At 44.6% G+C, this 24,630-nt stretch overlaps 1 protein-coding gene across 2 annotated transcripts in view; it reads left to right on the top strand.

The window, feature by feature from the left end:
• LYST (lysosomal trafficking regulator) overlaps positions 1–24,630 on the top strand; it is a 556,505-nt gene that overhangs the window by 323,355 nt on the left and 208,520 nt on the right. For both annotated transcript variants that reach the window (XM_073627506.1, XM_073627507.1), the window contains 3 exons: positions 5,919–6,110; positions 7,008–7,147; positions 18,378–18,584. In XM_073627506.1, coding sequence (XP_073483607.1) covers positions 5,919–6,110; positions 7,008–7,147; positions 18,378–18,584 — 539 coding nt within the window. The remainder of the gene's footprint in view (positions 1–5,918; positions 6,111–7,007; positions 7,148–18,377; positions 18,585–24,630) is intronic.

Raw genomic sequence — 24,630 nt, 5'->3', positions numbered from 1 at the left:
GGAATACCTAGGTTGGATTCTCAACCTGGAGAAATCCTCCTTAAAACCATTAAGGAGATTTCAGTACTTGGGGCTGATCATAGATACTACTCAGAAGAGAGTGTTTTTTTGCCCCGGGAAAGGATCAGTTCCATAAGGGAACTGATTCAGTTGGTCAAAACAAAGAAGAATCGTTCCTTATGCGCAGTTTCATTCAAAGACTGCTGCAAAACAGTATCCTGTCAACTTGGAACAAAAGGGTCCAAGCTCTGGACTTTCCAATGCATTTATCCCCCGATGTGCGTCAGAGCCTGAATTGGTGGTTGATATCTAAGAATCTTCAATAGGAAAAATCCTTTCTACCAGTTACCTGGAAGGTGGTAACAGATGCCATCTGTCCAAAGGTATGGTCCAAATCAGAGATGACCTTGCCCATCAATATTCTAGAGATTCGGACAGTACGCCTGGCCCTCGAGGCCTGGACGCCCAGACGGACGTAATTGTCCTGTCAGGATCCAATCCGCCAATGCCACAGCTGTGGCCTATATCAATCACCAAGGGGGCGCCAGAAGTCGTGCGGCTCAGAAAGAGGTGAATCATTTTCTATCTTGGGCAGAAAACAACATTCCTTGCCTGTCAGCAATTTTTCATTCCAGGGATAGAGAATTGACAGGCGCACTACTTGAGTCGGCAACAATTGTTCTCGGGAGAATGGTCCCTTCACCCCGACATCTTTCTGTCAATATGTCAAAGCTGGGGAAATCCGGTTGTGGATCTGTTAGCGTCCAGGTTCATCAACAAGATCGACAACTTTGTGTCAAGGACAAGGGATCTGATGGCATATGGAACAGATGCCTTGGTTTTTCCGTGGGATCACTTTTTCACTGATCTATGCATTCCCTCCTGTTCTGCTGCTTCCGCTCCTTCCGATCAAGCAAGAAGGGAAGGAGGTGATTCTTGTGGCCTCAGCATGGCCCAGGAGATCTTGGTTTGCCGAGATCGTAAAGATGGCGGTAGGAGACCCTTGCACCCTACCACTATGGCCAGACCTTCTCTCGCAAGGTCTGGTATTCCATCCTACCTTACAAATGCTAAAATTAGCAGTTTTGCTATTGAGACCTACATTCTGAAAGATTGTGGGTTGTTAGCTTCAGTAGTTTCTGCTTGGTTAATGCTAGGAAGCTGGCCTCCAGAGTCCTATACTATAGAATCTGGAAAGCATATGTCTCCTAGTGTGAATAAAGAGGTTGGCACCCCAGGAAATATGTCATAGGTAGGATCCTTGAATTCCTACAGATAAGATTAGGAATGAAGCTGGCCTTGAGTACTATCAAAGGCCAGATGTCGGTCTTATCGGATTTTTTTTCAACGACCACTTGCTTCACTTTCTCTGGTTCGTAACTTTGTTCAGGGGGTAAAGCAGATTAATCCTCCAGTTTGGTCACCCCTGAACCCTTGGGACTTAATTTTAGTCCTGTCGGCTTACAGAAGCAGCCTTTTCAGCCAATACGAGATATTCCCTTGGTCTTCTTGACGGGGGGGAAAAATAATTTTCTTGGTTTCCATATCTTCTGCAAGAACAATATCAGCATGGGCTGCTCTTCTTGTAAAGAGCCATATTGGTCTATTCATAAGGATGAGGTTGTATTTCGGGCCTCATCCTGAATTCCTAGTGAAGGTAGTATTGGTTTTCATTTAAACCAGGATATTGTTCTGCCTTCATTTTTTTCCAGAACCTCATTTCTGTGGAAGAAAGGTCACTACATTCTCGATGTGGTGAGAGTGGTCAAGGTCTATTGAAAATGACCACTCAGATTTATAATACAGATGTTTTTGTTTGTGTTGCCAGACGGTCCTAAAAGAGGACAGGCAGCATCGAAATCTACCATTTCTAAATGGATTCGTCGAGTGATTGTTCAAGCTTATGGTTTAAAGAGGAAAATTCCTCCTTTTCATATTAAAGCGTACTCCACCAGGGCTGTTAGTGCTTCTTGGGCAGTGCATCACCAAGCCTCCATGGCTCAGATCTGCAAGGCCGCAACGTGGGCTTCAGTCCATACATTTACCATATTCTATCAGGTAGATGTAAAAGGCATGAGGATATTGCCTTTGGGCGCAGTATACTGCAGGCTGCAGTATGAGACCTCTAGTCTTAGTGCCCTACTTTTGTTGTGTCTCCCTCCCTTCAGTTGGCATTGCTATGGGACATCCCACATAGTAACTACTATGGCTCTGTGTCCCGTGATGTACGATAAGAAAAAAATAGAATTTTTATAACAGCTTACCTGTAAAATCCTTTTCTTTGAGGTACATCACGGGACACAGAGGTCCCTCCCTTCTTGGTACTCGTGTATTGCTTCGCTACAAAACTGAGATACTCCCACCAGTGGGAGGGGTTATATAGGGAGTGCACTTTTTAATTTAGGGCGTGCCAGTGTCCATCACCTGAAGGTGGCTTATAACCCACATAGTAACTACTATGGCTCTGTGTCCCGTGATGTACCTCAAAGAAAAGGATTTTACAGGTAAGCTGTTATAAAAATCCTATTTTATGGTAAGTCAAAAATCCTATTATTCAGGGAAACCTACCCTACCTAACTCCATCTAAGAACTGTACTTGAGTCACCGCCATCAGATCATCCCCGCAGCTATTACCTTTTGTACCACCTCCCCTCCTTTTAGATTCTAAGCTCCATAAGCAGGGCCCTCCTATACCTTCTCTATTAAACTGTATTGTAATTGTACTGCCCCCTTTTTTATTGTAAAGCACTGCATAAACTGTTGATGCTATATATATCATGTAGAATAATGAATTTTCTTTTCATCCACCATTACACTTCCGCAACACCACTACCAAAAAGCAGTTTGGCCACCTGAAGCGAATGGATAGAGAGGACAAAAAAAAGCTTATCCAACAGAATACCCAAACTGAGAATGCCGTTTAACTATATAATGTAAATTATACCAAGGGAGGTTAATCAGGTTGTAATAATAGTAATCCCAAAAACTCAAACATTTTCCTTTAAATCTCAAAATATAGATTAAATGTTCTAAAATGGTATTGTTTTTTTTTTGTTATGGTGTGCTCCAGAGATCCTTTTTAACGTAAATTTGTAGATATAACACTGTCAATACAAGAACCACTCTTCCAGACGTCTCAGGATAACACTGAAATGGATAAGAGAAGGCACAGCACTGTGACGCCATCATGCGCACAGACAGAACTAGTGGTGTGAGTGTCAGTCTGGGAATGCTTGAGCTGACATACCTTAGTGCTGGGTAAGCACTTATGCTGTGTGAGTGGTTTTAATATATTTATTTTTTTACTTTTAAAAAATTGGTTGAACAAAGCTGGTCTCCTCCTCCCTCTTGATTCATGTATATGAGTGTTAGCCTGAGACCTTGAGAGGAGTGGTTCCTGTAATGACAGTGGTATGTCTATAAATTTCATGTAAAAGCTTGCTAAGACCTATTTATTCAGGAGGATATTTGAGTCGCTGTCTGTGGGGACTGTGTGTCTGTGGTGGAGGACTTAGAAGAGAAGGGATTTGGGGTTTTTGCAGATTTATACTTAGTGTAGCTGCAGCATCGGACCTATGCCCCCGCTGGCTTTAACACTGAGAACCGAGTGATCTAACACCACAGATCGCTCAGGTCTTACAGCTCATTGGAGCACTGGGCTGTGGAGGGGATGGGAGCTGCCGGCTCAAGCTCTCAGCTGAGAGGCTGAGCCAGGTTGCTGGTCCAGGCATGTGAGCGGATCCCGACCCCAGTGTCGTGATCTTCCCAAGCCTGGACTGGCTCTGTGACATCAGCAGACAACAGACTTCAGTCCAAACTGCACTCCTGTGATCCACAGAAGAGTACAGCTAAACAAGCTTTGGCTGTACTTTTCCTTTTACCCCTTCTTCTCTAGTGTGGAGCACCAATTTGAAATGCAAACTTTTTATTCGCTTATCTGAACTTCACTGCTATTACTGTACAGGATCTGCACTTTGCATTGAAATGCTGTATGAGAGAGTCTCACTTTTTTGGGCATTATGAGGACCTTTTTCTCACCTGCTGTCTATGCACATTATACAGGTGCATCTCATAAAAAGTTAATTTATTTCAGTAATTCCATTCAAAAAGTGAAACTCATTTATTTTATATAGATGCGTTACACACAGAGCAATATATTTCAAGCTTTTCTTTAAATTTTGATTATGGCTTACAGCTAGTGAAAACCCAAAATTCAGTATCTCAGAAATTTAAAATATTACATAAGAGCAATATAAAGAGACTTTTAATACAGAAATGTTGGCTTACTGAAAAGTATGTCCATGTACTGCTCCATGTTTTGCTGTCACTGAACCTTGGAGAAATGTGCAACCACTCATGGTTTTGGGTATCACCACTTTACATATGCATTGTGTAATATCTGTTTGGTATTTTTTTAATGAGCCTCATGTGAGGTCTTTTTTAAGGTTATATTAATAAACATTTATATTTTATATTAATATTTTTTTTTTTTTGCTTTGGTTGCCATGTAAAAGTCCCACCAAAGGTTTTCTAAACACTATTTCTATATGTACAGTTTAGTATGCACTCAATACTGCATCAATGCGGCGTGGCATGGAGGCAATTAGCCTGTGGCACTGCTGAGGTGTTATCAAAGCCCGGGTTTTTTTGTTAGTGGCTTTCAGCTCATCTGCATTTTTTGGGTCTGGTGTCTCTCATCTTCCTCCTAACAATACCCCACAGATTCTCTATGGTGCTTAGGTCAAGCGAGTTTGCTGGACAATCACGCACAGTGATACCATGATCATTAAACCAGGTATTGGTACTTTTGGCAGTGTGGGCAGGTGCCAAGTCCTGCTAGAAAATGAAGTACTCTAGAATTTCCTGGTAGAGGGCTGCGCTGACTTTGGACTTGATAAAACACAGTGGACCAACAGCAGCAGATGACATGGCTCCCCAAGCGTGGAGAGGCACAGAATCCAAGATATTCCAAGATATAAAAAGACATCTAGTTCAACACCGCATACAATGCCTAAGTTTATCTTGTACAAGCAACTGCAAAGCATAAATCAATCCCATGCATTCAATGACATGCATCCATTTACATCCAGTGCCAGAACAAGGTCATCTAGAGCCCAGGGCAAACTACGTCCCCCCACCCCCCAAGATTTATGAGCATTATGTGGCAGCAATAAAGCAATTCCCCCTCCTCCCAGTTCAAATCTGCTTCCCCTGTGCACAAATGCCCCCCCCCCAAAAAAAAAAAAATCACCCCTCCTACCACAAATCCTCTACCCTTTAAAGCCCTCAAATTTCCTCTCTGAGTACACATCCTCATCCCCCCTCCCAGCACAAATCCCAACACCTTTATTTCCCATCCTAGCACAAAATCCCCCCCCAATCATCCCTACTAAAACAACCCCCCCACCCCAAAAAATTCCCCTTATAGCACAACTCCCCCCCCCCCCTCTACCATATCACCTCATCTAGCACAAATCCTCCCTCCTAGCACAAATCCTCTTCCCCCGTCCCCCTCCAAACACAAAATCACAATTCATAGCTGCCCCCCGCATTCCCCCTCCCAACACAACCCCCCCCCCCCCCAATCTCACATAATATCACAGTGCCCAGGGCCACTGCTTGTCCAGTCCTTGTTTACATCCAACTATTTTATACCTCTTGTTTAGGTTGGACGTAGATGGACTCTGAGCTAGTCAGATGTAAACGGACACATGTCTGTTTACATTTGGCTGCTCATAGATTTGCGTGGAGCTTCAGTTCAGATCCTCAAAAACTGATTAATGAATCTGAATTGAATGGTTGTGTGAGAGGACCCTTAGAGGTGTCAGAATTAAACTGGTTTATTTTAATATTGCCTGGAGTTGGACTTTAAATGAAAGAGTAAGTTGTAATGTTTCCTAAAACTTGATGTCTTTTAGGTGTTCATAGATTATCCTTTGCCCAGTCCGACCCACTACTGATGACCATGCGTTCGGTTGCCAGCAGCGAGCTTACAGAATTGATGCACAGAAGAATGAGTCAGGAAAATCCAATAAGGGCCTCTGAATCTGAATTTGTCCAACGGTTACAGAGATTAACTGTCCTTTCTGTCAACAGGTTAATTTACCAAGGTATTTCCTATTCAGAGACCTCAATTATCAGAATAATAAAAATAAATAACATACAGGACTTAAACATTATGCAGCAATTTATAGTGCATCTGTTTTCAAATTTAATGCCATTTGTGTATATTATAAGAGGATTCTAAAATAATTCCTATTAACACTTAATAGTGTAGATCACATTTTTTTTTTTTATTATTGCTCATCTTACTCAGTCCGTTTGTTATATTAATCATGATTCTATCATAGTATAGGTTCTTTTTTTGTATTTTTCTTTAGTGGAGGAATTCCAATGATGCTGTACTAACGTTACACCAAAAGAATACATCTTGGCATATACAGTAGTATAAACAAACCTTGGCTCTTAAGTTTTTTTTTTTCACGTCAAAGACCTTATTTTCACACGACATCCCTCAAGGCAACCTGAATGCCTAATTACTACTTTTTGAGGAAACCACATTACATAATTTATAAAAGTGGGGACAAATTAGTGTAAGAGAATGCGGGTCTCTCCCAAGGTAAACATCACTAGAGCTAAAGCAATGTGAGGCAACATAATGGTACTGGGAGTGTGCACGCAGTTAAGTAACCGGAGCAGTGGACAGAAAAGCCAGAGCTAAGGGATTGACCAGAATCCGGTGGAAGGAAAAGGTGTACACATCAGGAGGTTTCACAAGAAGTAAGTCTTTACACTAGCATTATGAAAAAAGTAGCCTTTGGTGTCAATTTAAAATCTGTGGTTCTCTTGAGGTAGTTTTAGCATCCATAATCTATCTGGAGTGTTTTCTCTCCTTGTTTGTGTGATTGCATTTATTTTCACTAATAAAAATCTTTAGATGGTTGCTACAGTAATGCTTTACTTCACAATGATGGGATTTAAATCTCTGTCAAAATTGTTTGTTTTAGAATTTTCAGAGAGAAAGACATACCAAGGATTACGAGCTGAATTATCAGAAGATGAGATGCAGTTGGATGTTTGGTGTGTCAAAAAGGCATTTCAGAGTGACCTGGTAAAAATTATGATCGATGGAATCAAGCTTTGGTTGGTATGTGGCTTGATTTTGCTCATTGTAGCTGGCACTTTATCTTACTGGTTTTTAGTTTTGTGTAAAATTGAGAACATCGTAAAAGATCATTTTTAAATAGTTCATTAATACTGAAGTTTCAAATGATCACTTTACCTAAAAATGTTCAGTTCTTTTGAAGGTGCTAAAGTGCTGAATCACTCGGCCTAAAGATTTCAGCCCACCTGGCGCAGCACTCCTATAGTTGATTTATTTTTTGTTAATGTAAAATTGAGTGGATTACAGATGGGCAGTTGGAACTCGTCTTATTACCACAACTAAAATATAATAATATAGTCTGTGACAAAAATATTAGTTTGTCCATTGAGGGACACACAAATTTACCAACAGTATGATTGCATTGCCACCTGCAAGAGATTGGCTCACTGGCATACAGAAAATTTAGGAGACAGCCCCAACATAACCCCTTCTTTATCCATAATACTTCGTTTTTTTTTCAAATGTCCCAGAAGGTTTGGGCACTTTTTTTCAGCGCTGCCTAAAAAAAAAGTCTAATTTTGCCAGCCTTTTACCTTCATGATATTTTTCTAGTCTGTGACTTCAATTAAGATTCTTTGCTGTTCTGCTGCTTGAACTAGTCTTTACATAGCAGCTGTCCAGATGGACAGCTTTTTACTATTAACTTTGGAGGCTGTACAGCGAGTTTGCTGTGCTGGACAAGTGGGTCTAGCGTAGAATGTGACCTTCAAACACTGGGCTCTGCGTTATGGTGCGCTTACCATATCTTCTCATACTGCCTTACTTTACTTTCCATACGCCATGGGGTGCTTTCCAGGTCCAGGGCCGCAGCACATCTCCAGAGGTGACCCTGTTTTAGGCAGATTTGGTATACAAGACTGGTTGGGCTGAAGCATTGGAAGCTAGTTATTTGCATTTTTTTAAGCGCCTTTATACATTTCTTGCCACCAGTGGTTTTTACTGTGGCAAGGGTTAAGACTGAGAGATTGAGCATTGACATCATCTGTTTGCTGAATTGCTTGAGGCTCCCCCCCATTCAGCCTAGATGAAACCCCTTCCTGCTACTTTCCCTTAAGCACCAAATGAATGTCCGGTCTGGTTCTACTGCCCACCCACAGAGACTTGCTCTTCTCTGTTGCCTAAAACTCATCACCAGCTTCCCTGGTTTATGAGTACTTGGGCCTCACTTTGGCCCTAGGCCCTAGTCCACTACTCTGCACAACATGTCATCCCAAGGATGCACAAAGGACATTCCTACTGCCACAGGTGACCTCAGCCTATAATTTCTTAGCAGTTCAGGGGGTGTGTGCTTAGGATTCCTAGAAGGGAGCAGTGCCTGTAATCTAGAGCCTGAGGCCCCTATTGTTATAGGGTCGTCATCATCGGAATCTCCTGCAACTGCATCAGGTGGTGACAGATCTTCCATGTCAGAGGCTCTAAGCACGCCCCAGCAATATCTTTTGGCAGAATCTGATTTTGACTTTTGAATACTCAAATCTTACTGAGCCTGGGAGTTCTGATGCCATCTCTAATTCAGATTTATAGCCCCAACAGTCTACCTGCAGATTTACAGGGAGTTTTACATAGTTAGGTTCAAAAAAGACACAGGTCCATCTAGTTAGACCAAAAAAAAAAAGAAATAAATAAATACAATCCCATACCCACAGTTGATCCAGAGGAAGGTGAAAAACCCCAGCAAAGCAACAAAACAAAATTCCTTCCTGATCCCACCGAGAGGCAATCGGATTTTCCCTTTTACCTATAAATGTTAGTACCCAAGCCATATTATGTACATTTAGGAAAGAATCTAGGCCTTTTTCAAGCAATCTACTGAGCTTGCTGGAACCACCTCTGGAGGGAGTCTATTCCACATTTTCACAGCTCTCACTGTAAAGAAACCTTTCCGTATTTGGAGATGAAATCTCTTTTCCTCTAGACGTAAAGAGTGTCCCCTTGTCCTCTGTGATGACCTTAAAGTGAATAACTCAACACCAAGTTCACTATATGGACCACTTATGTATTTGTACATGTTGATCATATCCCCCTTTAATATTCTTTTCTCAAGAGGGAATAGATTCAGTTTCTCTAATCTTTCCTCATAGCTGAGCTCCTCCATGCCTCTTATCAGTTTGGTTGCCCTTCTCTGCACTTTCTCCAGTTCCCTGATATCCTTTTTTGAGAACTGGTGCCCAAAACTTAATTGCATATTCCAGATACGGTCTTGCTAATGATTTGTACAGGAGCACAATGATATCTCTCTCTCTGGAGTCCATACCTTTTTTAATACAAGAAAGGACTTTGCTCGCTTTGGAAACTGCAGCTTGGCATTGCATGCTATTAAACCTTAATAATGCAGTGCATACTCTTTACATCTGGAAGATCAGCCTGCATTTCCAAGTCTAGGGTCTTTTAGAGCTCCTACAGCTGCAAGGACCTTCCAGCTGCTCCCGCTATTTGGATCGTCATTTTGAGGACTGGAAAAATCCTAAAGGATTCTGGACCAAATGTGGAAGTGTGTCTGAATGTTTTCACCTTGAGAGATATTTTTTGTTTACAAACGTTTTTATTGCAGAATGGTATAACATCTGGGTGTACATGCATAGTGGGGACAATAAGTACAGTGGCCAAGTAGCCATTGACCTCTTAATAATATATCTCACACAATGCAATTAACATTTCTCATTACAATACATAATAAACCCATTAAATTGGAAAAAAAAAAGAATAGGGAAGGTAAAAAAAAGAAACCAAAAGAAAAGAAAAAGAAACTCACAATTGTGACATATGTGCAACCCAAGCATAATGAAAATGCCATCATTCAACAAGGATGCTATATTCAACAATATATGGAACACGGAGGCAAAAGAGCACTTGAGGCACCCATCAGGCAGATTCTATCAAATTTCACTTTAATCAGACCTATTGTGCTTCAGCAGCTGGGACGGAGGGATCCTCAAGTCTGTTACTGAGCAGGTGAGCCATCCAAATATTCCACTTGCGGTCGAAAATGTGCATGGAGTCCAGGAGAGTATAGTGTATTCTTTCCATAATCCTAATGGACTCCATACGTGAAATCACCTGTGACCAAGATACATGGGAGCGTTTCCAGTTCATTGCTATTGCCCAATGAATCGCACTAAAGAGTGTGAATCAATTTCTGTAGGGGGAGGGGAACAGCTGGGAGTTCTGCAAATAGCAAACACATTTGACTGATCAAAGTAATCGATACCCCAGAGAGAAGTGTTATAAGAGAAGTATTTTTTTGCCAAATGGAGTCTAAGGCCTTACAGCTCCAGAACATGTGCAACAGCGTACCCCTGTCCTGGCATCCTCTAAAACATGTGCCAGGAACCAGAGGGTACATTCTGTGGAGACGGTCCGGAGTGTAGTACCATCTGGTATGTAGTTTGAGTACCGTTTTCTTAATGGCTATAGAACGTGTACATTTGTGCATATTGTCTATCATGTCCTGCCAGTCCTCCACAGGGAACTCTTGGGCCATCTCATCTTCCCATGCCTCCATTGCTATAGATTTTTGAGGGGAGTTGGAGTCATTAAGGTATCTATAAAGTATGGAGATAGTCCCCTTGTCTCTCAAAGCCCCTCCGCACAGAGATTCAAAAGGAGTCTTCGACTGTTCTACTCCGCCTGCAATAAGTGCCGAGTAGAAGTGTCGTATTTGCAAATATTGGTGAAACTCGGATCGTCCCATAGCATATGTTTGCTGCAAGTGAGTGTACGAACAAAAGGAAGTGTCCTGCAACAAAGATTCAAGGTTCACCAAACCCTTCGCGGACCAGCTAAGGAATGACGTTGTAGAGGAGAAGGCCGGAGGGAATTAGGGTTCTCCTAAGAAGGAAGATAGAAGAGGCGTGTCAGATTGTAGTTTAAACTTTTTAGAGTAGAGGGACCATAAATATAGCGATTGTCCTACTATATTATTAAGTGGGGTGATGTCTGAGGTAATAAGGAGCCACCGAAATCCGCTCAAATTGTAGCCATGGCATAGAGGTGGGGGAGGCATGCCACTGCGCCATTTGGATAAGGCAGGATGCCAGAAAATAGTTTCTCAGATCCGGGCATCCCAATCCCCCCCTCATCTGAGTTCTGTACATCAATAAACTACCTATGCGGGGTTTTTTGTTTTGCCATATAAATTTGAGCAGATCCGTCTGGATCGCCTGTAGAGCTGAGCGAGAGACATACAGAGGCAAGGACCTAAAGAGGAACAAAAGTTTAGGGAGGATGTTCATTTTAATTGCTTTTATTCTACCTAAAAATTATATTCTGTATGAGGACCATTGATTTAAAAGGTGTTTGACATTAGAGAAAGCTGGAGGGTAATTTAGGGAATATATCTGTTTGAAAGAGAGGGCTAGTTTAATGCCTAAATATTGCAAGGAGACATGATTCCATGAGAATCTGAATTTATCTTTAAGAATAGTCAATAAAAGTTGTGGGAGGTGAATGGGCAAAGTCGAACATTTGGAGGGGTTAACACCCAGGCCCGTTAGGTTATGAAAAGAGTCCAGGGAGGACATGAGGTTAGGGAGGGAGATCAGTGGGTCAGAAATAAATAAAAGTACATCGTCCGCGTAAAGGCTAAGTTTAAATTCTTGATCGCCTTTGGTATATCCCTTAATGTTCGGTTTATTAGAGATGGACCTAGACAGGGGTTCCATGGCAAGCGCAAACAAAAGAGTTCCACGCTTCAGAGAAAAATAGTCTGAGTTACACCTTGGGAGCTTTATACGGGTACGGGGGTGATGGTAGAGGGCTTTAAAGCCATGTATAAATGCCCCACTAAATCCAAATTTCAATAACACTGTGTCCAGGTAAGTCCATAGGACACTGTCAAATGCTTTGTTTATGTCCAAACTCAAAACTAATACTTGGTTAGAGTGCATATGAGCATCATGGAGTATATTAGAGGCTAAACGGATGTTATCCATGATCTGCCTAGATGGGACAAAGCCTGTTTGATCAGGGGATATCAAAGTCGTTATAACTCTGGCCAGTCGGTCTGCCAAAATCCGTCCAAATATCTTTAGGTCATTGTTTATGACAGAAATGGGGCGAAAATTTTGGGGGAGGGTATGGTCTTTGCCTGGTTTTGGTATAAGGGACATATTTGCTAGTAACATTTCATCCGGGAATTGTTTCCCTTTAAGGATATGGTTATACATGTTAGTGTGGGAAGTAAGGAATCAGCGAATTTTTTATAATAGACGGCAGAGAATCCATCAGGGCCAGGGGCTTTGGAGGGTTTAAGGGAGGAGATGATAGAGACAACTTCCTCTAATGAACATGGGACATTGAGGATTCCTAAGTGCTCCTCTGATAGTTTAGGGAGCGAGAGGGTATCTAACCAGGTCTGTGAGGGAGGGGGAAGAGAAGGGTCTGGGCCTGAAAATAATTTCTGGTAGAAGGAGGAGAAGATATTCAGAATGTGTTTGGGATGGGTGGTGAGGTTGCCGTTATGGTCTTTCAGTTTATAGAGGTGGGTCGGTTGGGTGGACTGTTTGAGCTTACGCGCAAACATCGTAGAAGCTGAGTTACTGTGAAGGAGGAAACGGGCCTTGGACCATCTGAGAGATTTTTCTATGTGTTCTGAAAGTATGTCATCTAGGGCCCTTCTCTTTTCATTAATCTTGAGGAGCAACTCCTGAGAAGGTGTCTGAGTGTGTCTATAATACAGTTGTTCAAGTTCCGAGGTGAATTTCCGAGTCTCATGTTGTTTTTGACGTTTCTGAGTTGTGGAGATTTCTATTAAGTGGCCCCTCATTACAGCTTTATGAGCTGCCCAAAGGGAGGTGGGAGAAATATCCTCTACGTTGTTGAGCCTAAAGTATTCTTTGAGGCGTTCCGACAACTGGGTCAAGATCACAGGGTCAGTGAGTAGTGCGTCATTAAGGCGCCAGGACCTGGCTGTATGGGGGAGGCCTAGACAAGAAATATAGGTGAAAACCATGTGGTGGTCTGACCAGGGGCAAATATGTATATTAGCTCAGGTAGAGTTCACTGTCAGAGAAGAAGTGCAGAAAATGTAATCCAGGTGGGAATAACTATCGTGGGGGTGGGAATAAAAAGTGGATTCTTTAGAGCCTATGTTATGAGCCCTCCAGACTTCTATTAGCTGAGAGGATTTCAAGGAGTGTTGAAGGGATTTGGGAAAGGCCTTAGAGGTTGGGCATGTTCGGCTTCTATCTAGCCCCGAGTGGGCTACTAAGTTAAAATCCCCTCCAATTAACAGGTGAGGGGAGTGGAACCTATCCAGGGTCTGGAAAAATTCTTTAAAAAAAGTAGCCTGTGAGGCATTGGGCGCATATACTGAGGCCAAAGTAAGTTGCTTATTCTGAATGGAACCCTGAACTATCACAAATCGACTGCCTGGATCTTTATATATCTGTTGAGTCTGAAACATCACCGAGTTCTTAATGAGGATAGCAGCCCCCCTAGACCTGGACCCATAAGTGGAGAAGTAACATTGTTTGAAAGCTTTATCTAAATATGATGGGTGGTTATCAGTGGAGAAATGTGTCTCCTGAAGTAGAAGAATATCAGCGCCAAGAGATTTGTAAGCTTTAAATGCTTTTCTCCTTTTTTGAGGGGAATTAAACCCTTTTAAATTGTGGGAGATTACTTTAATACCCATGGTGTATCAAAGGTGAAACATTCAGGATCAAAGAGGGGTTCAGGTCGAGAGGGAGCACCAAAACAACAGTACAATTTACCCCCAAGTGAGCCACATCTAATGTAAATAACCTTAAAAGGAAACGTGCAAATTCAATCTGATCTGATTGGGGGGATAGCCACACATGTATCACAATGACGAAAACATCTAATATGAGTAGCACAAAAAAAAGCAGGAAAATAAAACCGGGAGCAAAAGAACAAAAAAACTAGGAACCTGAGAACTAGGCCAAAAAATGCCCAGACACAGTCTAGGGGGATCATGGGGGAGAACGTCCCATAGACCCAAAAAAAAAAAGTGTCCATTCGGACCAAGGGGTCAATCACTCTAAATTTTTGTGTCCGTATAAATGCAAATATGTCGGGAAAATTTGCACTCTTTTGCGTGTGATGTGATCATGTTTCAATAAAAAAAATAGAAGGTCCATGGCGTGCTGGCAAATATTTTACAGTTTACACTGGGTAGTTAAACTTAATGGTATTTGGGTGCTCAGGACATCCTCTGTGGCAGTCAGGCTAAACCTTTGAGTTTGGCATCTTCATCTGCCTTTCATCATCCTTGTGAAGTTACAGACCTTAACTATACCTTTCCAGCTCTGTCTGGGTTCTCCATACCCTGGGGCCTCTGGTTTTTACTCTGGTAGGAGCTTGCCTTTGGGAGTAGTATCCCACATGGACTCGTACTAGAGACGTTTTTATTCTTGGATAGTGCTAAATTCTTGTGCTTGATAACCCTCAGCCTTACCCCACTTTTGAGGGACCTCCTTAGCCCCAGGTTGAACAAGGACCAGTTCATATTGTTCCCAGGTCAGACCTTTCTATTTAGTGTGCTCTGGGTACACCTGCCCCATCCCACAGCAGTGTTCCTTATATGCTGACCCACAGCACTGGACCTAGTGGCTTTTCATGGTATCCTGAGTGTGGAACACTTCCTGATGATTCTGTTTTCTAGTTTCTTACTGTCAGAGCCATACTGTGGTCTGAACACCTGCAGGCCTCATCCAGATATGACTGCTCAGGTGTCTAGTGTCTATGTGATAATAACCTTGGGTCACCAATAAGTGGGGGCAGTAAAGATTTAGCCCTCACTAGGGAAGTCCACCCTCTGTCTACCATTTTTATATTCCGCATAGTTCATGGCTTTTAGGGTGCTTAGGGAGTGCCCCCTGCCTTTTCTGCCTCCTTGTCTGGAAGTCTTGACCCCCCCCATCCTGTAGGGATCCTGACTGCTGTGTGTCTACACTTAGAACTTTTATCTGCTTCCCCAGAATTGATCATTTCCACCCCACTGGGTAATAGTCAAGGAAGTCCATATTCTAACTTAATTATTGATTTCCACTGAACAGCACATAAGTGCTGCAAAATGATTACCTTTGGGAAGGTCTGGGGACTCTCTCTGCAATAGGTCTAATGACTTGGTCGGTCCCTACAGTGGATGACCTAGACTACTTCACTCTTGTTTACATTGTCACTACTAGAGATAAGGCCTTCTGGATCTCCTCAACTGAGAGTCTTTACATTGAAGAGTGAGGGTTTACCATCGGGGTGCCCTTATTTCTCTTTCGTTCATTGACGGACACAGCACTCTTAGTCTTGACCTTGGGGTTATATCGCCACTTTAGGAGTAGGACTAGGCAGATCATAAAAAAAGAAAACATCACCGCCCAGGGGCGGTCCTTCTTGGCAGTAACCCCCCCACCTGCTCCCAGCAGCTCAGTTATTTTCTGCCTAGTATAGGAGAAGGAACTGGCTCCCTGCTGGGACCTGTGGTTCCTTGGATTTTGTTTATTTCTTTCTCCTTTTTTTCCTGTGATCTGCAATCAACAGCCGGGCTGGGTGACAGGCTGGATAATATAGATCCTGGTAGTCTCCCCAGCCTGGCCATCAAGCGCGTGTAGACCTTAGCTCCGCGCTGGGTCGGCCGCGACAGGCCCCATTCTGGACCAGGGCGGCCGGCGAGGTACAGTCTCACAGGCGCACATATGACTGGGTTACTGCTGTCTGGCTCACAGTGTCGCCATGGCCAACAGCCACTCCGTCGAGGCGGGAGATGGGTCTGTCTGTAGAGTGCGGCCAGCAATCCCTGCAGGAGGGGTAAGTATGGGCTCCACCAGGCCAGGCACGGTGAAGCTGCTGGGCACTCCCTGGGGAGAGTCGATTGGGGGTACCAGGCTCTCCCATTCTCCCCTCTCTTCTTTTTCCCTCCCCTCCTTCCCGGGGGCGCTGCCGGTTACTGGGTACAGTGGGGGTGTGTGCACCTACCTGGCCTAGGTGGAGCTTCTCCAGGTGGGCTCTGGGCGTCCTGGTATAGGGGGTAGCTGGCATTCTATCCACGTGCAGAGCCGCCATTGCAGAGGGAATGGTCGCCGCGGGAACAGCACCCATTTTGTTGGAGCCGTTGCCCGGAAATCGGCAGTCATTTTCTTGGTGTTTGCAGACACTTGTGTCTGAAGCGACGGCAGCCATTTTCCTGTAGCCGCGGTGGACTGTTGGGCCTCTAGTGCTGGATGGCAATTGAAGCCAAGGAGGGCGCGAGAGACGCACGGATCGCCTCGTAACCGACGCTGTTGCAGCGGGACGGATGGCACAGCTCAGCTCCTTGGTCATGGTGGTGAGTCCTTCTGGGGGGCCCCCCAATCTGTGGCAGCAAGGAGGGTAGTTTTTTCTTTCTTCTCTGCCTGATGATGGCAGCTGGTTCCTCGGGGTATGCGGTACCCCTGGACGCTTTGTTGGTGGTCCTGGAATCATTTATTTCCAGGATGCAAGTGGCGTGCGGGCGTAAGGGGGGTAAAAAGTGCCCCCTTCCCCCCCATCTTCCGGGGAGGGCTCTGATTCAGACTCGGGCCCTACTGTAGCAGGCGGCCCCTGTGTGGACGGTTCAGAGGAGGCGAGCCCTGACTTTTCCGACAGTGAGGAAGAATCCTCTGCCTCAGTTACAGCGCAGGAGAAGGCACTAGTGGGGGCACTTATCACGACGATGCGGGATACTTTAAAGATGGAGGATACGGCTGTGACATCTGCAGAGGTGTCAGTTCCCTTTGGGTCCCACAAGCCGGTCCGTACCGCTAAGGTGTTTCCTTACCTGGCTTATTTTGATAAGTTTATTTACAAGGGTTGGGAATGCTTGCAGCGTTGCTTTTCAGTTCCTAGGTGTTTTGTGGTGCGTTACCCCTTTGTGGAGAGTTTCTTGAAGAAATGGACATCTCCTTCAGTCGTTGACCCTCCGTTGTCCAGGTTAAATAAGGCGACCATGATTCCGGTGGAGGGGTCCCTTTCTTTCAAGGATCCTGCCGACAGAAGAGATAAGGCGGTTGCTCGGTCTATGTTTACGGTAGTGGGGACAGCACTGCGTCCGGTGTTAGCCACAGCTCTGGTGTCACAGACACTTACGGAATTATTACACTGCAAGTTGGGGAATGAGCAAGTCTCCCCAGTATGTGTGGAACTGGCAGACCAGTTGGTGCATGGCTTAAGTATGTCTGTGATGCGGCTCTAGATACAGCCCGTTGCTTTCAAGGGTCTCGGCGTCGGCTGTAGTTCTGCGCCGGCTGATTTGGCTCAAATGTTGGTCGGCAGAGCAGCCATCTAAGAAAGCCTTGGCGGAGTTGCCCTTCCGGGGGGGAGGCTGTTTGGCGCCTCTTTGGATGACATTATTAAGGACATCACTGGGGGGGGAAGAGTACTTCTCTCCCACAGTCCAGGAAGGGTAAGGAGCCCCGGTGTAAGCAGGGTCCCTTTTTTCCGCTCAAAAACGTTTTTTGCCCGTCCGTTTCAGCGGGTTAGCGTTCCCAACGGATCACCGTGCCGTTTCTTCCCCCAACGTGTGCTGTGACTGACGGCTCCTGCGGCTCCGGCCAGTCACAGAGGCAGAGTCCGCGGCCCCGCAAGGAAGGGGGGCAAAGATGTATGCGATGCATACTAGCCCATTATGCTTTTAATTTGCAGGCCTTGCGGGGAGCAAAAGAGGAAGTAAAACCCATCAGGGTTTACTTCCTCTTTAAGGGTCTAGCTTCCTGAGTTTTATGTTTGTTTTTTGCTAACCTTGTCTTCTGCTTGCTCACAAAATGGAGGCATGCTGGGTAGATGAGTTATGCAGTAGTTAAATGGGTGCAGATGTAACATTTTTCTGTTTGACAGTGTCTCAACCTCTCCTAGGTGACGGTATAACCTAAATATGAATAAATTCTTATGTCCCTTGAAGAGAGAGATTTTACAGTAGATTAAAAAAGTATATTTTTGAGTGCACCAACTCTTAAAATATGAATGTATACCACTTTCTGCAGTGGCAGACCCAGGTAATCTTTATGCCGCACAGTTTTTCCCTACTACTGGCATATAGAAATCTTTTATGTCTGGGCTCGCCACTGAATTGGTCTAAAAAGATTATAGACCAGAGATCAATACTGTAAAGAGAAGCTACTTGTCACCTGCAATCAGATAGCATAACACGTCTCTCATTTCTATCAGGTAATATATTTTATTATGTAATTTATATAACAATTTGTGCTTCAGTCTGAACTGTTCTATTGGATTTTAACAGGGTTCAGGTAGAACCGGCTCTCCCAAGAATCCATGGAAAACCATTCTTTTGCAGTGTAATGACACATTCCGTGTTCAGCTTGGAAGACTCTTTGTACATCTTTTGTCTCCGTCTCAAGACACTGAAGAACGAAAAGAAATCCTTGAAGTAGTCAATGAACCTAAATATGAAGACATGTTAAAGGAATGCCTATGCCCAGGTTTGCAAGTAAGTTCAGCTTAATAATTAAGATTTACAAATCATTTATTAATATATCTATTGTATATTCTAGACCAGTGGTTCTCAACTGGAGTTCCACGGGAGATCCCCAGGGGTTCCGCGGCGATCTGTCAGTCGCAGGCAGCTGACAGGAGGATCACACAGACAGGCAGAGATATGCAAGGAAGCGGCTGGCATCCTATTGGCTGTAGCGTGCTGTTTACCGCCGGCCCTTCCTCCCCTTTCTGTCCTTCCTAAGTGGTCGTATGTGACATCATCTGGGGTGGACAGGATAGGAGGAGGTGGAGGGGCTGGTGGGTAACAGCACGCCACTGGAGGAGCCCTAGCCCATGCAATGTGTTCTATCCCAGGTAATGTGCCCTGCTTCCATGTAATGTGCCCTGCTTCCCCCTCATGTAGTGTGTCCTCCTGAGCCCCTGTACTCTGCCCTGCTGCCCCCACCACACACACACACACACACACACACACACACACACACACACACACACTATTATTACGGTTTATCTCAAGTTGGACCCAGAATGGATCAGCTTTGCAGAAAAAGAAAGCACAAGTTTTACTTTAAATTGGTATGTTTTAATATTTATTCTTTTATTTAATGCTATTTCTACAAATATTATTTGTTAACAGCTGGCTGATCATACCAATGTTCCGTGAGCTGTAGATGTGAACATTATTTCAGGGGTTCCTCGAGATCTCAAACTTTTTACCAGGGGTTCCTCAAAGGTAAAAAGGTTGAGAAACAATGTTTTAGACCGCACATTTCATTTCTTTATCGTACATCACGGGACACAGAGCCACAGTAATGACTGTATGGGTTATATGGCACCTTCAGGTGATGGACACTGGCACACTCTAGACAGGAAGTTCAACTCCCCATATAACCCCTCCCCTTACCGGGAGTACCTCAGTTTTTTTCGCCAGTGTCTTAGGTGTTGGTCACGAGTAAAGATGTGCTGTGCTGAGCTCCGCTGGAGAGATCTTTGCTGGGGCAAGCCATGCAACCAGATCCATTCAAAGTGTCTTTTCAGGCCAAATTGAATGGTACCCCGGCCTTGTGGTGGAAGAAACAAGGTTTTGCCTGTAACGCTTCTCTTTTTAGAGTGCTTAGTTTTTTTAGCCATATTTCCTGGCGGGGTGCTTTACAGGTCCAGGGGTGTGGAACCCCCAATAAAAATGGTCCCTGGTCCCTGAAGGTTTTTTAAACGGAGCCCACCGTGAGTGGTGAAGATTGGGTCTGTCTGGTTTTACCACAGAACCCTGCAGCTGCCTAAGGTAAGGGAGATTGCTAAGGAATTTTTCTAATTCTTGTGGGTTTTCTCCTTTAAATAAATGTTGTCATGCCTAAAGTCGCCACCGGGGGCAGTCAAGAGCACGTACCTGTTCCGTGCTTGTCAGTCTCGCTCTGTGTCCATTCAAACTGCACGCCTTCTCCAGCCCAAGCCCCAGGTAAGACGTGAGAAGGGGGGTTTTTCTTTCAAATGTCCGCCACCTGGACAGAGGTACCTCTTCTCTCCCGGAAGCAGAAGGAGCATGGGCCAGTCGGCGGTATGTCGCGCTGCTCCCGCCGCCATTACGGCGGTTCTCCGTCCATTAAGCTCTCCTCCCTTTTTCCACCCCAGCCCCCTCCACAAGTGATTTGGTCGGATTGGAGCCCGCTTGTGCTGGAAAACAATCTTTTTAAAAAAAAAAAGTGTGGGGGGGGCATGGTGGGAAGTTGGAGAAAGGGGGGCAAGACATTGATGTGCCTCAGATGCTCACGCATGGCTGTGTCTGCTATAAAGTGCACCTTCTTTTAGATGCATTCAGCTGACGGAGGGACACAGAGCAGACGAGGGCATGTGAGTGTTGGTGACACAGGCATTCCCAGGGCACATTTATTTAGCATCAGGCTGAGCATTAATAGCAGTGGCAGTTGCTGGACTATTTGCTCAGCAGTGCGTGCATTTTTGGTAGTACCTCTGCATTTGTGCTTGGCACTATGACCGAAGGGGGAGGTACAAATACCTCAAAAGACAAGGGCACAAAGGGATCGCCCTCAGGCTCTGGGGACCTTCCCTCTGCAACACCATCCCCCCTGAAAGGCCTAGGGAGGCTGGTCAGAGTGAGCCATCGGGGTCATCAGGGGTTGCAATTGCTTCCGACAGTTCAGCCCCTGTCTATATTACTGAGGAGGTTTTTTCCTAAGCCATGATTGGATTGGAAGAAAGATTAACGGCTTTAATCGCATCTTCACAGAGTGGAAGAAAACGCATTAGGTCCCCTTCTACTACCCAGGATCCTCAAACAGAGGAACAGTGGAAGAGGGAAGATGATGGACTGTGAAGAGACTGATGACTCCTCTTCCGAGGGTTCAAGTGGGAAAGGACCTTCTTCAGCTTCACAAGCTGAGAAATTTCTGGTGCATTCTCTTACTGAAATGGTCCGCTCCACATTTAAGCTACCCTTAACTGAGTCAGTTGAAAAGCCTACTTCTTGTTTGGGTTCACTAAAACCTCCTCAGGATTTGCGTGCCTTTCCTATACATTTATTACTGGAAAAAGCTTATGTATTCTGAGTGGGATCACCCAGATAAGCATTTTTTCCCCCCTAAAAAGTTTTCAACACTTTATCCTATGGAGGTAAAATGTACTAAGATGTGGAGTATACCAGCAATTGACGCTGCTATATCCTCCGTGAATAAATGTTTGACTTGTCCTGTTGACAATGCGCAAATGCTTAGGGATCCAACTGATAAAAAATTGGAATTCCTGTTAAACATTTTTTCCTTGGCAGGTTCAGTGGCTCAACCTGCAGTGGCGGCAATTGGGGTATGTCAATCCTTGAGAGACCATTTGAAACAGGTGCTCAAGGTTTTCCCTGAACAGGAGGCCCAGGATTTATCCGAGCTACCAGTGGCTTTTTGTTTTGCAATTGATGCAATCAGAGATTCTATTCTTCAAACCTCTCGCCTTACGCTTGGATTGATGCATATGTGTAGAATCTTATGGTTGAAAAGTTGGTCAGCCGCAGCGCCATGCAAAAAGCTCCTGGCTGGTTTTCCTTTCCGCGGCGAAAAGCTGTTTGGGGATGATTTGGACAAATATATCCAAAAGATATCAAGTGGGAAAAGTACCCTTTTGGCAGTTAAGAAAGAGTAAACGTCCCTCATTTAAACTGGCTCTTTCTCCAGTGCCAGGGGCATTGGCCTCCAGGCAGTCGCAACGGCCATCACGTTGAGTTCAAGAGGTATACCTCAGGGTCAACCCCAGGGACAAAAGTGCTGGGGGAGGAAACCTACAAGACAGAACGCTGAAGGCTCTTTATGAAGGGGCGCCCCGCTCGTTCGAGTGGGGGGAAGACTTCTGATGTTCTCAAGGGTCTAGCAGGAGGAATTTCGAGACAGATGGGTGGTCTCCACAATAGCTCTAGGCTACAAACTAGGGTTTCGAGTATTTCCGTCTCCTCGTTTCCTCAGGTCAATTGTCCCCAAAGATCCAGAGAGAAAGAAGTCACCCTTTCAAGCATTAGACCAACTTTTGTCGCAAAAGGTGATCTTGGTGGTCCTCATGGAAGAGCAGGGGTTGGGGTTTTATTCAAACCTTTTCACGGTGCCAAAACCAAATGGAGGTGTCAGACCCATTCTAGATCTCAAAGATCTAAATCGGTTCCTGGATATCCGCTCTTTTTGCATGGAATCAATCCGATCAGTAGTCTCCATCCTACGAGGAGGAGAACTTCTGGCATCAATCAACATCAAGGATGCATACCTGCATGTACCTATTTTCCCCGCTCACAAGAAATATCTGTGTTGCGAAGTACAAAAACGTAATTTTCAGTTTGTAGCCTTGCCTTTCGGTCTCGCTACTGCACCTTGGGTGTTTACAAAGCTTCTGGCCCTTCCTCTGAGCAGATTAAGGGCCCAGGGTATAACGATAATAGCATACCCAGATGACCTGCTCTTGATAGACCGGTCGGTAGCATGCTTGGACCAAAGCATGGTCACCACAGTCAACTACCTGGAATATCTAGGTTGGGTCCTCAACCTAGAGAAATCTTCTTTAAAGCCAGTAAGAAGGTGTTTTTACCCCAGGCAAAGATCAGCACCATAAAGGAGCTGGTTCAGGTGGTCAGGGCAAAGAAGGGTCCTTCTATTCACCTTTGAGGTTGTTGGGGAAGATGGTGGCTTTATTCCCTATGCTCAGTTTCATTTGAGACTGCTGCAAAACAGTATGCTGTCTGCCTGGAACAAGAAGGTCCAAGCTCTAGATTTTCCGATGCATTTGTCACCAAAAGTGCGCCAGAGCCTCAGCTAGTGGAGGATATCCGAGAATCTGCAGAAGGGGAAATCCTTCTTACCAACTACATGGAAGGTGGTAACAACAGATGCCAGCCTTTCGGATTGGGGTGCAGTCCTGGAAGAGGCAAATGGTCCAGAACCGAAGAAAGGACCTTGCCCATCAACATTCTAGAGCTTCGGGCAGCGCACCTAGCCCTAAAGGTCTGGACATTCTGGTTGCGAAAATCTCCTGTCAGGATTCAATATGACAATGCCACAGCAGTGTCTTATATCAATCACCAAGGGAGCACTAGAAGTCAGGCAGCCCAGGGAGTGGTAAACCATATCCTAACCTGGGCAGAAAAGCATGTGCCGTGGCATATTGGCAATCTTCATTCCAGGGGTAGAGAACTGGTTGTTCCCGGGGGGAATGGTCCCTTCACCCCAACATCTTCCTGGCTATATGCCAAAGATGGGGGATCCCAGACGTAAATCTGTTTGCGTCCAGGTTCAACAACGAAGTCGACAACTTTGTGTCAAGAACAAGGGATCCACTCGCATGCGGAACAGATGCTTTGGTGATCCCGTGGGATCAGTTCTCACTGATTTATTCATTCCCGCCTATTCTGCTGCTACCTCGACTTCTTCGCAGGATCAAGCTGGAAAGGAAGTCGGTTGTTCTTGTGGCCCAGAAGATCTTGGTATGCAGAAATAGTAAAGATGGTGGTAAGGGCCCTATTGACACTACCACCGCGTCCAGACCTGCTATCACAAGGACCAGTGTTCCATCCTACTTTACAAATGCTAGATTTAACGGTTTGGCTATTAAAACCCACATTCTGAAGAATTGTGGGCTTTCGGGCTCAGTGATATCTACCTTGATTAATGCAAGGAAGCTAGCTTAACCACTTCGCTACCCGGCCATTGTCAAATGACATCCACAGATGGGATCTCCCATCCTAGGTGGACGTCATATGACGGCCTGGGCTTCCCGGCCGCCTAGGGGGCACGCGCCCGCCGCGTTGCTCGGGACCCGATGCGTGTGCCCGGCGGCCACGATGTAAACACACAGATCCACGTCCTGTCAGTTGAGAGGAGACCGATCTGTGTTCCCAGTACAGCGGAACACTGATCGGTCTCCACCCCTTGTACGTCCCCACCCCCTACAGTTAGAATCACTCCCTTAGGAAACATAATTAACCCCTTGTGTCCCCCTAGTGGTTAACCCCTTCCCTGCCTGTCACATTTACACAGTAATCAATGCAATTTTATAGCATTGATCGCTGTATAAATGTGAATGGTCCCAAAAATATGTCCGATGTGTCCCCCATAATGTCGCAGTCACGAAAAAAAATCGCGCTCGCCGCTATTACTAGTAAAAAAAAAAAAAAAATAATAATTTTTTTAAAAAAAATGCCATAAATCTATCCCGTATTTTGTAGACGCTATAACTTTTGCGCAAACCAATCAATATACGCTTATTGCAATTTTTTTTTTTTTTTTTTTACCAAAAATATGTAGAAGAATACGTATCGGTCGAAACTGAGCAAAAAAATTTGTTTTTTTTTTTTTTTTAAATTGGGATATTTATTATAGCAAAAAGTAAAAAATATTGTGTTTTTTCAAAATTGTCGCTATTCTTTTGTTTATAGCGCAAAAAATAAAAACCGCAGAGGTGATCAAATACCACCAAAAGAAATCTCTATTTGTGGGGAAAAAAGGACGTCAATTTTTTTTGGGTACAACGTCGCACGCAATTGTCGTTTAAAGTGCGAC

The sequence above is a fragment of the Aquarana catesbeiana genome, linkage group LG04 (assembly GCF_042186555.1).
Source record: "Aquarana catesbeiana isolate 2022-GZ linkage group LG04, ASM4218655v1, whole genome shotgun sequence".
Lineage (NCBI taxonomy): Eukaryota > Metazoa > Chordata > Amphibia > Anura > Ranidae > Aquarana > Aquarana catesbeiana.
The sequence above is the reverse complement of the archived record's forward strand: the minus strand, read 5'-3'. Positions and strand labels throughout refer to the sequence as shown.